At 39.4% G+C, this 15,138-nt stretch overlaps 1 protein-coding gene across 2 annotated transcripts in view; it reads left to right on the top strand.

Annotated features, from left to right (window-relative positions):
- MAP7D3 (MAP7 domain containing 3) overlaps positions 1-15,138 on the top strand; it is a 35,686-nt gene that overhangs the window by 14,867 nt on the left and 5,681 nt on the right. Inside the window, exons 8-14 of one of the 2 annotated variants that reach the window (XM_082681249.1) lie at positions 3,996-4,642; positions 5,191-5,321; positions 5,586-5,791; positions 10,841-10,973; positions 12,458-12,593; positions 13,509-13,613; positions 14,630-14,683. In XM_082681249.1, coding sequence (XP_082537375.1) covers positions 3,996-4,642; positions 5,191-5,321; positions 5,586-5,791; positions 10,841-10,973; positions 12,458-12,593; positions 13,509-13,613; positions 14,630-14,683 — 1,412 coding nt within the window. Of the gene's footprint in view, positions 1-3,995; positions 4,643-5,190; positions 5,322-5,582; positions 5,792-10,840; positions 10,974-12,457; positions 12,594-13,508; positions 13,614-14,629; positions 14,684-15,138 lie in introns of both variants that reach the window. The other variant, XM_082681248.1, reaches the window with a different exon arrangement.

Raw genomic sequence — 15,138 nt, 5'->3', positions numbered from 1 at the left:
TTGTCCTGAAGCACTTGATTCCCTTCAAATGTTTCATCAGTTCGCACATTGAAGTTCTAAATTACCGGCAACATTTTGAACTTCAAAGCTTTGCTTTCTTGCTTCACAGCATAATCTACATCTATCCTTTGGGTGTGTTTTCACTGCTGATGATTACACACAAGATTTCCAAATTATTACTGAAGTACTTCTTTATGTAAAGTTGTTTCTAACACCCCCCTAAGTTTTCCCTGTTAAACATGATTTTCCTTTCTTTTCCGTAACAAACTGTTCACTTACAGAAGACTCTCCATTTAATTGATTCAGGTCACATCCTCTTATAACAAATGTCATTGTCACAGGGATCTTTTTTCTTTTTTTTATAAATTTATTTATTTTTATTTTTGGCTGTGTTGGGTCTTTTTTTCCGGACATGCAGGCTCAACGGCCATGGCTCACGGGCCCAGCCGCTCTGTGGCATGTGGGATCTCCCCGGACTGGGGCATGAACCCGTTTCCCTGCATCGGCAGGCGGACTCTCAACCACTGCGCCACCAGGGAAGCCCTGTGTTGGGTCTTTGTTGCTGTGCACGGGCTTTCTCTAGTTGCAGCGAGCAGGGGCTACCCTTCGTCGCGGTGTGTGGGCTTCTTGTTGCAGTGGCTTCTCTTGTTGTGGAGCACGGGCTGTAGGCACGTGGGCTTCAGTAGTTGTGGCTCATGGGCTTAGTTGCTCTGTGGCATGTGGGATCTTCCCGGACCAGGGCTCGAACCCGTGTCCCCTGCATTGGCAGGTGGATTCTTAACCACTGCGCCACCAGGGAAGCCCCCACAGGGATCTTTTTGAACATAAAAATTTATTGGAGCAAGCTATTTACAAGATTTACTTTTAACAGAATAATTCACTCAGTCTCTTGGAGCTATTGGCAATCGACTTGACCAATATGACTGTCAGTGACATACATCTGGAGGAATCCATGTCAGAGTTGTTTTGTCATGTACAACTATTTTCTCCACGTGTGAGTTCCTCTGTAGAGACTCCATACATTGGGTATGGTTCTGCTAGATACATTACCTGGATTCCTGCTTTGGCGTTATTGTGGTATGCTGGGGCCTTTGCCCCTCTATTCAGGTATTCTTTTCCCTAACAGTGTAGTCCCATCAGGTGGCAGTTTTCAGTCCTGTTATATATGTGTGGCTCTCATTGCCTCTGCTTTTAGGCTGGGAAAGTTATCATTTGCAGCAGTTCACATTGCTCCTTCTTGCTTTGCATTTATTTGTGAGACCTCGAATCAAATCCTTTCTGTTTTTTTCTCATCATTTAGTTTGTCAGTTATACACTAGTCTTTGGGAGAATAATTTAATCCGTCTCCTGTTCATCCCAACAAAAGCGTCAGTAGCCAGGAACAAAAGTGCTGTTTCATTATTAATCTCTGGAAGCAGTACTCCAGGTAACAGGCATAGAGTAGAGTGCCTGAAAGTGTTAGTATTTGTGCTTAAAAGTAGGTTGCATCACTTAGTTTTCTACAGTAAGGCATAAAAATAATTTGAATCAATACTTTGCAAATGAGTGATTCTACCCAACATTTTATGTTGCATATTTATGATTTCTAGCAGGGTAGAATAGTTATCAGTTTAATTTATAGGATGAGATAGGGACCTTTGGTTGTTAAATTGTAAAACAGTGGGTTTCTTAACCTGTGTTTAAGTGTATCACAGTACTGTGAAAAGTACTGGATTTTAAAAATATAGAAAAACTTAAATAATATCAAGGGAGAAAGTGTCCTACTCCACCCTTCTTTTTTTCTTAAAATGTGGAAGAACAACATTGAGTGGCTCTTTAGCTTTTAATTAAGAACATAAAGATTGTTAGTAAAATAAAACAGATCTTCAGGGTTTTGTGGATTTTCTCATTTATAGGTTACATATCATGTTAGACATGCCTTTAGATAGTAAGTCCTTAGTAATGGAGAGCTCTAGTGCATTGTTCCCATCCTTTTTGTCTTTTTTTCTCCACTTTTTCCTTTCCAGAATATATCCCACCCCCTTTGCTTATTTTTATGTCTATATCCGTATGATTAGTAAACCAAAGTGCTGTCATAGACTTTGTGGTAGTGCAGCTTTACTTCTCTTGGTAATCCTCAACTTTGTTTATGCCTAGTTGTATGTGTGTCAGATTATTTTCTACCAGTCTCCCCTGAGTCTATTGTAAGGTATTCTAATTACTTTCATTTTATTTTAATATATTACTCCTATTAAAAACCTCAATATTTTACCTTAAATTTCTGTAGTTATTAGAAATCTAGTTATTATACTTACTCTATTTTCTGTAGCACAGTCAGTGTTAAATAAGTGACTGTTTAGGCACATACAAGTATGTAAGTAAAATGCTTTCTCTACCAAAAGTGAGGGACTAAAAAATAACCGAGTCTTATATTTACCAAGTCTTTAGAAAGCTACCACCAAACACCTTCCTTAAAATGTTTACTTTAGGGAATGCCCTGGTGGTCCAGTGGTTAGGACTCCATGCTCTCAATGCCGAGGGCCCAGGTTCTGTTCCTGGTCAGGGAACTAAGATCCCACAAGCCACGTGGTATGGCCAAAAAAAAAAAAAATCACTTTATTATAAAGCAATAAATATTTAGTGTAGAAAATTTTTAAATATAATTTTCTATTATTCCAATACCCACTGATAACTGAATATTTTCTTTGCGTTTACATATTTTTTAATAGAATGGGATCGTAACCTGCTTTTGTTTAAACTCAACATATACTGTTTTCTATGTCCAAAAATTGTATATTATTACTCTTAATGACTGCCTTAGTATAGTCCAAGTTTTGTGTTGAATATTTGGATTATATTTAAATATAATTATTAAACTATATTATTAAACAATGCTGTAGTAAGTAATCTCATACATACATTTTCATTTATTTATCTGATTTTTTCTTCAGAATAACCTAAAAGTGAAATTGCAAGAACAAAGAGTGTGGACTTTTTATTTTAAAAAAATATTGATTGATTGATTGATTTGGCTGCGTTGGGTCTTAGTTGCGGCATGCGGGATCTTTGTTGTGGTGCACAGGCTTCTCTCTGGTGTGCATGCGTGGGCTCAGTAGTTGCGGTACGCAGGCTCTCTAGTTGCGGCGCGTGGGCTCTAGAGCATGCAGGCTTAAGTGCCCCGCGGCATGTGGGATCTTAGTTCCCCAAACAGGGCTCAAACCCTTGTCTCCTGCATTGGAAGGCAGATTCTTAGCCACTGGACCACCAGGGACGTCCCGAGTGTGTACTTTTTAGAATGGCTTTTGATACACTATTGCCAACATGCTTCCCAGGGAGCATATACCAATCCATACTTCCACCAGCAGTGCATGAGGTTGCCTGGTTCCCAACATTAGTATTATCACTTTCCTCTATCTTAGCTGGTACCGGATATTAGGACTTTTGTCCATTTGTTAGGCTAAAAATATTTAGATTGTTAAAGCTGGAAGAGACCTTGGAGATCCAGCCCATTCTGATTAATGTCTTATTACAATTTTTAGTATGGGTGAGAAAATGCTTTTTTATACTCTATTTTAAAACGATCATATATAGAATGCCTTATGTAATCACCTGTAATGGTAAGATCCCTGGCCTTGGTGACGTTGTTTAGATTACTTTTAAAAAGCATTGAAGGTCTTGTAATTTTCTATGAAAATCATTTCTGAACTATAGTGTGATTAAAATAGAAATGGCTTACGGCAAACATCAGCTTTGGAGAAGCATCTTATTTTCGTCTGGAGTGGACTGTTTTCACAATGCCTCTCTTGGTGGTGGTGCTGCTTCTGAAGTACCAACTTTGCGATGCTTCTGTTCTGTGTCTGTGATCCATTTCAGTAAACATTTCTGTGTTGTGTGTAATCCCTGTCATTTCCTAATAAACGCAGTCTCTTTGTTTTTATATTGTTACATGGTGCATTTCTGTCTTATCAAATTTCTAGCTGTGTGGAATTTCACTCTCTGTCCTCATTTACCTACAGGCATCCACAATATATTCCAATATGTAAACATGCCCCTGCTTAAGCACAGCAGTGATGAGTTGAAGAGTACCATAGTGCCTCACAAGTCAACAGTGGTAATACCTCCCCAGGAGAAAGTAGACACACCCTCCAAGACAAGCGTGGAAACGGCCCCCAAGGCGAGTGTGGAAGTGCCCCTGGAGGTGAGCGTGGAAGCACCCCCCAAGGCAAGCTTGGAAGTATCCCCCGAGGCAAGCTTGGAAGTATCCCCTGAGGTGAGCGTGGAAGCACCTCCCGAGGCAAGCTTGGAAGTATCCACCGAGGTGAGCCTAGAAGCACCTCCAGAGGCGAGCGCAGGAACACCCCCCACTAGCGTGGAAACATCACCTGAGGCAAGCGAGGATCTGTTCCTTGAGGCGAGTGTGGATCCGTCCCCACAGGTGAGCATGGACTCATCCCCAGAGGTGAGCGTGGACTCGTCCCCAGAGGTGAGCACGGAAGCGTCATCTGAGGCTAGTGTGGAAGCATCTCCTGAGGCGACCGTGGAAGCATCCCCAGAGGAGAGTACAGAAGTGCCCTCTGAGGCAAGTATGGAGGCGCCCCCCGAGGCCTCCCCTGCGGTGACCATGGGAATGTCTTCCAAGGTGAAAATGAAAGACTCTTCACAGGTTCGACAAGTGCCTTTCATTGAGAAATTTTCTATTAAAATCTGTATGTTTTGTTGTATAGATTATGATAGGTCAGATTTCACAACATAAGCAACTTCTTATTTATAGCGTTCTGTGATAAAATAAATTCACTTTAATAATTTAAAATTATATGATATTCGTTGTTGCAGAGTTTACCCCCCCAAAGCTGGAATATTGGTTAATTTTTAGTAGAAGAGACAAAATAAAGCAGTTTATATGAACTGTGTTTCTAAACTCTGAAGGAACGTTTTTGAGAACTATTGCAAACCTCAATTAGGATTTAAAAATAAAAGTAGGTTTTGAAGTAAAAGAATTCTTTTAAATTATTTCTATGACATGCTTGAATTGTGTAATATAAATTGTTAGTCTGGAAGAATGTATCTCTGTACCTAATGCTCATGCATGAAAGGAAAATTGGGAGTTTAAGGAGCTATAATTATATGTTATTCAGAATATTTTTCTCTTGAAAAGCCAGCTGCAAAAGGTAATGCTAGTAATTTCTTATCTGATTGTATTGATCTGTTCAGAAATCAGGAACGGACAAACAGGCCTCAAACCCGATTACGAAGAAGCGCCTATCACCATCACAGATACCGTGTTATAGATGGTCATCTTCTCCTACAAGCAGGTGGTGTCCTCCATCTCCCATCAGTGCTAGGTAAGTAGCTTATTTGCCACTGTTCCTGATACGTATTTTACCAGGATAAATTTCACATCAGTGTTTCATAAATAATTTAGTATGCATGGTAATGTAAATATAAAGGGAAGAGCCTTTAAAAATGGATTTACCTTTGTTATAAAATATCATTATATCATAAAGTCAAGACATTACAGCTTATGAAATGGTACACTAAAAATCATCACATATGTATTACAAAACCATACCAGACTTCCCCCATTAACGATTACTTTTTCCCAGCAGGCAAATCCAAAAGAATCGCCCCCCGTCACCTTCACCCGCCACGTCAAAACAGTCGACGCAGTTTTCTTTTTCCTGTGGAGTAATTCCTATGCAGCGTACCGTATTTGCACAAAATGCATTAGGTACTATTGGAATGAGAAATGAAGCCATCTCTAACACCATTAACAGCTCTGAGACTGCAAGCCAAAAGGATATGATCTGTGAAGGTGAGTTCGTTCACTAAGAAGTTCATTTCAGCAACACAGAAAAGGTAGTTTGGGAACTGTCAACGTCATTTTACTCCCCAGTGCAGAGAACTTTAGGAAGCGAACTTTCTTTTAAATAAAGAGAATTTCATCAGTCACGCTGGCACACTGCTTTTTGTTTGCTTGCTGGAACTTCTTACCCCCATTTTTGGAACTGATATTGGAAGTATGGATGGGTTGGATGAGTGCCATGGTCTAGGTGGTGCCTGCATTTCCCTCCTGCTCCGATAGTGGATGGCCCTAAGGTATTTTCCGTCCTTGGAGAGAGCACGCCAGCCATCTGTGGCTGAGCAGGTTTCCTTCAGGAGCTGTAGGGCAGTTTCCATACATAGACCATACATGTGTCAGGTCAGTATGTAGGTTCCAAAAAGTATCATATTGGTATTTTGCCATTCTTTTTTTTAATTGAAGTACAGTTGATTTACAATGTTGTGTTAGTTTCTGGTATATAGCAAAGTGAATCAGCTATATATGTATTCTTTTTCATATTCTTTTTCATTATAGGTTATTGCAAGATATTGAATGTAGTTTCCAGTGCTATACAGTAGGACCTTATTGTTTATTTTATATATAGTAGTTCATATCTGCTAATCCCAAACTCCTAATTTATCCCTCCCCCTGCTCCTTTCCCCTTTGGTAACCGTAAGTTTGTTTTCTATGTCTGTGAGTCTGTTTCTGTTTTGTTTTTTTAAAATTTTAATTGAAATACAGTTGACTTACAATGTTGTGTTAGTTTCAGGTGTACAGCAAAGTGATTCAGTTAATACATATATATATATATATAAAAATATACACATATATATATATAAATATACATTCTTTTTTTACATTCTCTTCCATTATAGGTTATTACAAGATATTGAGTATAGTTCCATGTGCTATATAGTAGGTCCTTGTTGGTTTTCTGTTTTATATATAGTAGTGTGTATATTTTAATCCCAAACTCCTAATTTTTTTAAAAATTTTATTTATTTATTTTTTATGGCTGTGTTGGGTCTTCGTTTCTGTGTGAGGGCTTTCTCTAGTTGGGGCAAGCGGGGGCCACTCTTCATCGCGGTGCGCGGGCCTCTCACTATCGCGGCCTCTCTTGTTGCGGAGCACAGGCTCCAGACGCACAGGCTCAGTAATTGTGGCTCACGGGCCTAGTTGCTCCGCGGCATGTGGGATCTTCCCAGACCAGGGCTCAAACCCGTGTCCCCTGCATTGGCAGGCAGATTCTCAACTACTGCGCCACCAGGGAAGCCCCCAAACTCCTAATTTATCCCTCCCCACCCCTCCCCTTTGGTAACCATAAGATTGTTTCCTATGTCTGTGAGTCTATTTCTGTATTGTAAATAACTTCATTTGTATCATTTTCTTAGATTCCACATATAAGCGATATCATATGTTATTTGTCTTTCTCTGTCTAGCTTACTTCACTTAGTATGATAACATCTTGGTCCTAATATGTTGCTGCAAATGGCATTATTTCATTCTTTTTTATGGCTGAGTAATATTCCATTGTATATATGTACCACATCTTCTTTATCCACTCCTTTGCCGATGGACATTTGGTTTGCTTCCATGTCTTGGCTAATGTAAATAATGCTGCTGTGAACAATGGGGTGCATGTATCTTTTCGAATTAACGGTTTTCTCCAGATATATGCCCAGGAGTGGGATTGCAGGATCATATGGTAGCTCTATTTTTAGTTGTTTGGTTTTTTTTTTTTTTTTTGTGGTACGCGGGCCTCTCACTGTTGTGGCCTCTCCCGTTGCAGAACACAGGCTCTGGACGCGCAGGCTCAGCGGCCATGGCTCATGGGCCTAGCCGCTCTGCGGCATGTGGGATTTTTCCGGACCAGGGCACGAACCTGTGTCCCCTGCATCGGCAGGTGGACTCTCAACCACTGCGCCACCAGGGAAACCCCCTATTTTTAGTTTTTAAGGAACCTCCATACTGTTCTCCATAGAGGCTCTACCAATTTACATTCCCACCAGCAGTGTAGGAGGGTTCCTTTTTCTCCACACCCTCTTCAACACTGATTGTTTGTAGACTTTTTCATGATGGCCATTCTGACTGGTGTGAGGTGATACCTCATTGTAGTTTTGATTTGCATTTCTCTGATAATTTGTGGTGTTGAGCATCTTTTCGTGTGCCTTTTGGTCATCTATATGGCTTCTTTAGAGAAATGTCTATTTAGTTCTGTCCATTTTTTGATTGGGCTTTTGTTTTTTTGTTACTGAGTTGTATAAGCTGTTTATATATTTTGGAAATTAAGACCTTGTAGGTCACATTATTTGCAGATATTTTCTCCCAGTCCATAGGTTGTCTTTTTGTTTTGCTTATGGTTTCCTTTGCTGTGAAAAAGCTTATAAGTTTGATTAGGTCCCATTTGATTATTTTTGCTTTTATTCCTATTGCCTTGGGAGACTGACCTAAGAAAACATTGCTACGATTTATGACAGAGAATGTTTTGCCTATGTTCTCTTCTAGGAGTTTTATGGTGTCCTGTTTTATATTTTAATAGTCTTTAAGCTATTTTGAGTTTATTTTTGTGTATGGTGTGAGGGAGTGTTCTGACTTCATTGACTTACATGTGGCTGTCCAGCTTTCCCAACACCACTTACAGAAAAGACAGTGTCTTCTCTGTTGTATATTCTTGCCTCCTTTGTCAAAGATTAATTGAGCATAGATATGTGGGTTTATTTCTGGGCTCTCTATTCTGTTCCATTGATCCATATGTCTGTTTTTGTGCCTGTACCACACTGTTTTGATTACTATAACTTTGTAGTATTGTCTGAAGTCTGGGAGGGTTATGCCTCCAGCTTTGTTCTTTTTCCTCGGGATTGCTTTGGATATTCTGAGTCTTTTATGTATGGTTTCATAAAAATTTTAGGATTATTCTGGTTCTGTGAAAAATGTCATGGGTAATTTGATAGGGATCACATTAAATCTGTAGATTGCTTTGGGTAGTGTGGCCATTTTAACAATATTAATTCTTCCAATCCAAGAGCATGGGATATCTTTCCATTTCTTTAAATCATCTTCAGTTTCCTTTATCAATGTTTTATAGTTCTCAGCATATAACTCTTTTATCTCCTTAGTCAGGTTTACTCCTAAGTGTTTTATTGTTTTTGATGCAATTTTAAAAGGGATTTTTTTCCCCTTTCTGATACTTCATTGTTAGTGTAAAGAAATGCAACGGATTTCTGTATGTTAATCTTGTATCCTGCTACTTTGTTGAATATAGATGCAAAAATTTGAATTTGTTTATCAGTTCTAGTAGTTTCTGTGTGGAGTCTTGTGTGGGTTTCCTATATATAATATCATGTCAACTACATATAATGACAATTTTCCTCTTTGCTTCCAATTTGGATACCTTTTATTTCTTCTTCTTCTCTGATTGCTGTGGCTAGGACTTCCGATACTGTTGTTGAATAGAAGTGGTGAGAGTGGGCATCCTTGTCTTCTTCCAGATTTTAGCAGGAAGGCTTTTAACTTTTCACTTTTGAGTATTAGATTGGCTGTAGGTTTGTCAAAGCTTTTATTATGTTGAGGTATGTTCCCTCTATACCAACTTTGGTAAGAGTTTATCATGAAGAGATGCTGAATTTTATCAGAAGCCTTTTCTGCATCTACTGAGATGATCATGTGGTTTTTGTCATTTCTTTTGTTGATGTGTTGTATCACATGGATTGCTTTGCGTTTGTTGAACCATCCTTGTGACCCTGTGATGAATCCAACTTGATCATGGTGTATGATCTTTTTTGTGTCGTTGGATTTGGTTTGCTAACGTCTTTTTTTGAGAATTTTTGCATCTATATTCATCAAAGATATTGGCCTGTAATTTTCTTTTTTGGTATTACATGCATTCTTAATATCCATTGACATTACTTAATTTTAAATACACTCGTGAATTTTGCTTTTTGAAGGAATTCCACTGTGAATTCTTTGTAACAGAAATGATCTTTTTATTACAAATTATTTATTCCTGATTTTTTGAAATCTTTTTTTATTTATTTATTTATTTATTTTTTTGCGGTATGCAGGCCTCTCACCGTTGTGGCCTCTTGCATTGCGGAGCACAGGCTCCGGACGCGCAGGCTCAGCGGCCATGGCTCACGGGCCCAGCCGCTCTGCGGCATGTGGGATCTTCCTGGACTGGGGCACAAACCCGTGTCCCCCGCATCAGCAGGCGGACTCTCAACCACTGCGCCACCAGGGAAGCCCTGAAATCCTCATTTTTGTATGTAGTTTATTTAAAACAAATTCGTCATACTTAAAACAAATTCGTCACATGAACTAAAATGTTATGCCTCCATGTGGTCACTTTATTTTAGTGATAGTCTTGGTTTCTTTGATTATCTACAGTTAGCCACTTTATGATCAACCAAATATGTTAGCATACTATTATCAACAGTTAGCTAAACAGTATTTATTTAGTAAAGATGCTGCACAATGTACGCTGGATATATTTTTGTTTAATTGAGTAATTAAGATTTGTACACTTCAGGGAATTCCTTGGCGGTCCAGTGGTTAAGGACTCGACGCTTTTGCTGCCAGGGCCCAGGTTCGATCCCTGGTCAGGGAACTAAGATCCTGCAAGCTGCATGGCATGACAAAATAACTTAAAAAATAAAAGATCTGTACACTTCATTTGGACCGAGCATAAGCTTGTCTTCCTCTATATTCAGTATATCTTAAGTTTTTTCCCATAGAGGCAATTCAGTCAGGTATCTCAAAACAGCTAAACCAAAGCAGGAGTACATTATTTCATTTTGGAACAGGTAGTTGTTAAAAATCAACAATATGCTACTTCTGTTGTTGGGGGGTGGGGGTGAGGGGGCGGGAGCTGGGCTTTTGAACAAAAGCTGTTACATAAATCACTTATAGTTTATTTATACATTTTAGACCACGGACATACTGTTTGGTTTTTTTTAACATCACAGGTTGTCTTGCACCTCTTTGTTGGACTTAGAGGCAGTAAGTTCCCTAAACTTAACTGTTTTACATGTTAATTTAAATTAGAGTCTGGTAATAAAAGCACACCAGGGCCTATGAATGCCGAGGAGGCAACAAAAATTTTGGCAGAGAAACGACGCCTTGCTCGTGAACAAAAGGAAAAAGAAGAAGAAAGACTACAAAAAGAGATGGAACAAAGGTTGGCACAAAATCATCCTTTCTATATTGTAAATCTTGGCTGGGGCCTGAATTCTGGAAGTCAGACTTTATCCTCAAGTTAGATGTATTATAATTTCTCAAATAGTAACTGACATTTTCTCCAGTGTGAATCAGAAATGACTCGTCGCCTTTTAAACAAATGTGGGGAGCATTTCAAGCAGACAGGACGCTGGTGTGTAGATGACTGTATGGTCCTTTTTAGTCTCTATGTGTCATGTGCCGTCAGGTGTGCTGTAAAGATGCATAGAGACCTGAACTCATGTCAGGGGCCTGGATCTCAGTAGGAGCACCTGAGTGATCACACAAGACTCTTTCTGTTGCCATTCACTGGCATCAGCCCCTTTCTCTATTTCAAAAGTCCTTTATAACTTTAGAATTTGTAAACCTGTTTAAGAATAAGTTGCATACATCATGACCCTTTCCTACTAAATACTTCCGTGTATACTTCCTAAGAACAAAACCATTCTCTGACATAACCAGAGTATAATAACTAATATCAGGAAAATATTATTTTACTTTCTAATTCAGAGTCAGCAGTTCAATTTGCCATTTGTCCCAGTGACATTCTTAATACAGTTTTGTTTTAGTTCAGAATTCAATCCTTAGACGGTTCATAAAAAATAATACATACACACACATAGAGTTAGTAACTGGTAAAGCAGCTTTGCTTGAAACTTTTTTGTAAGTTTGAAAATAAAAAGTTACCAAAAAAGAAAAAATCTGTAAACCTGGAAAGGATACTTCTTGTGTTTTACTGGGTTTCCAGTGACTTGTGGGCTGCCATTGTCATGTACAGTTGTGTGCATTCTACCTCAATCTAAAGGTTTCTTGATCTTCGATCTCAAGGCCCATTTGATTTGGGGCCTTCTGATGTAAACCTCTGTCCACTGCCTGCAAAGAATAACTACAGTCCTGACTTTGTTTTTAAGTATTAAGTGTTTTTGAATCACAGTCACATGCTTTCCATGTACCTTATATGGGTTTGGGAGAAAGGAGGAGGAGACATTATGAATAGAAAAAACACCCCTATAACTTGAAGAATATTATTCATTGCTTCATGTAAAACAGAGCTAGTTTAACATTTTAAAAGCCCTGAAGACCAGTCACTGTAGACTGGGCTTTTCTCCTCTGAGCACCACCAGACCCTCCTCTAAATTCGTCTCTCACACCCCCATGTGAGACTGGGTGTGAGCATACGTCTAAAACAGTTAAGAAGGAGTGATTTTATAGCACGCGCATTTGTGTTTTAAGACGCAAAGTAGCCCACTACTTGACAGAAATCTTTTTCTACTCCCAAGGGCTAGCTTCCCCCATTTAAAAAAGATGAAATTATGCAAATCCTGTGTAGTAACAACACAGAAAAGTGGTGAATCTGGTGTAAATAGAAATTGTATTACTATACACAAGCAGCTTTACTATAAAAATGCACATAGTAAGAGTTATTTAAATATTCTGTGTCATCAGGAAAATGAAAGACATAGCAAAGAAAGCAGATGAAGGCCAACAAGAGGAGTTCTCAGAATTTGGAGATGGGCAACCACCAAAGGAGATAAAGAAGGAAGGAAGTCAAGAACAACAAGACCAAAGAGTGGAACTCCAGGTTTGCCGGCTCCCCACTTGATCAAGGGATGAGAACCAGATTCTAAAATTCAGTAGAAACCCAAAGCAAAAGTCTATTTCTCCAAGACAGAAAACAAGCAGATGCTGCATGCTCTGCTTGCATTCACATTACAGTCTCGCTGTTACCGTGTCTGTGTGAGTTGTTCTCAGCCACCCTTGGCCGAATCCCAGAATGTTTTACAAGTGAAACAGAAGCAGAAAGCAGCAGATTACAGATGAGCAGTCCTTTAGTTCGTCTCCATAAATAATATTACAGCTTGCTTTCGGGAAATCCAGATCGCTCTTCCCAGCCCTGCATTCTGTGGTGACACTTAACACCTGTGCCACAGCAGATAAGATACAGGTTATGTATGCCTCATCAGATTCACTGACGAGAATGTCACCCATGTAAATTTAAATCACCAGGTAAATAAACCCCCAAACTCAGCTCAGACTATACTCAGTTTAAATTATTGTTGTAGCCTAATTTATATTCCAGTTTTAGTGTATCATTAATCAAAATCAATTAATATGTTACATAAATGATTGTAATGCATTTGCATTCCTCGAGAAAGTACCTTTAGGAATCCTCTTGCTGCTTTTGAGAAGTGTAAGGCTTGGCTTCTGATGCCTGTGTCAGTGGAAGACTACACAATCACATACATACTTGAAACAGTCGTGGTCTGACAGCCCTGAGGTCCTGAAGGGGATTAGCATGGCTTGTAAATCCTTGTGATAATAGGCTAGTTCTTGTGTATTTTTGCTAATGGTTTGAAAACTGATGATCCATGAATGTTATATATGTGGGTACTCAATCAAAAGGTTACATTCTTTTATTCTGGATAACATCTTACTGTTTCACTGATGTCATTCAGATATATTGAGATTAAATGATATTTTTGTACAAATTTTCTAGAAAAGTGATGCGAAAATAAAAGCTCAGGAGGAGGCTGACAAACGCAAGAAGGAACACGAGAGAATTATGTTACAGAATTTGCAGGAGAGATTAGAAAGAAAAAAGGTACTCCTTCTCTCGGTTTGGGGGGTTTGATTCTTTGTTTAAAACAATGTTGGGCATGTGATATCAAAACATGTTTTAGAAAATGACAAGTAAGTGATATGCTAGCCTTGGTTGTTTTCCCTCTGTGCTCTCTTATCCAAGGATCTGACCCCTTCTCCCTAGAATGATCTCCTCTTACTGATCATACGTCTCCCTCGTGGACCACTGATGACCATTACAGGGATATCTCTGTACAGCAAATCTCTGGGAACAAAGCTCCTTTGAATAGAGTCACTCAGGTCATGGTAGGGGTTGGTGGAAGTTAGAGTTGTTTCTAAACTGGGCTGGAAATTTCAGCAACTGAGTGGGAAGAAGCAGAAGGTGGAGGCTTCCCTGAGAAGCCAAGGCGCAGGCTGTTTGTAAGGTAGGACCTCACTTTGTGCAACCCACGTGGCTTGTCTGGGAGCAAGGAAGGCTCTGGACCAAGCAAGGTACTTCATGGCGTCTCTGTCAGGAGATCAGTCACCCTGAGGAGGCCAGAGAGCTGTAGCTCTCCTCACCTTCAGGAAAGAAGGGAACTCTTATCCCCCCTGCATGTGCTCCTTCTAGTAACAAAACCTCTGACGGGGTTGCATTGTTGGGGTGCATTCTTTTCATTAACTCGGCTTCACTCGTGGTCTGTTCTGACTAAAATCATGTTCACAAGTTCTAATTGGTTTGCAATAATATGTGCTCAGTCTAAGTAATAAACTTCCATGTCGGCAAAATCAGGAGTGAGAAGTCATTTGGATTTCTGTGTTAGGATAACAAGTACGCCCATCACTGCTCAGGGTGTTTTCTAGATGATCATGAAACTGGGCTTGAAGGAAGGCACCCAGGTGCCGGCCCAGGGTCTTGCGTCGGTTATATCTGTGGCGTTGGAGCAGTCACTGATATATATTGTCCGCTTCTGGAACATGGAAATAATCAACTTCTTCAGGACCAGTGTTTTGTTTTTAATCTGTTTTCATGTTTGATTTTTATTTTCCTTTAAATAGAGAATTGAGGAAATTATGAAGCGGACAAGAAGGCCAGATTCAAATACCTCGAAGGTAGTCTGTGTGCTCCTGCCAGCAGTGCATACGAATTCCTGTTGCTTCACATTCTTGCCGACTTTTTCATTTTTGCCCATCTCTGGTGGTAATGAAATAACATGTCACATTGGCATTTCCCTGATTATTAAAAAGGTTGAGCATGTTTTCATACCTTTAGTTAGCTTTCATGTTTTTTCTTGTGTGGAACGCTTGTTTAGGTCTTTTGCCCAAAACTTTCTGGCTGACTTGTCTATTCCTTACTCATTGGTAGTTCTTTAAATGTTCTAGAAACTTCTCCTTTCTTGTATGTGTTGCAGATATCTTCTCCCAGTTTGTGGCTTGTCTTCTTGCTGTCTGCTGCTACATAGAAGTTCTTGATTTTCACATCGCTGAATTTATCCATATTTTTGGATGACTAATGGAGTCGGGTGCCTTATTGGCCATTTGGAGATTCACTTTGGTGAAGTGCCTTT

The sequence above is a fragment of the Grampus griseus genome (assembly GCF_964374135.1).
Source record: "Grampus griseus genome assembly, chromosome: X".
Classification (NCBI taxonomy): domain Eukaryota; kingdom Metazoa; phylum Chordata; class Mammalia; order Artiodactyla; family Delphinidae; genus Grampus; species Grampus griseus.
This window is presented reverse-complemented; position numbering and strand designations above follow the sequence as displayed.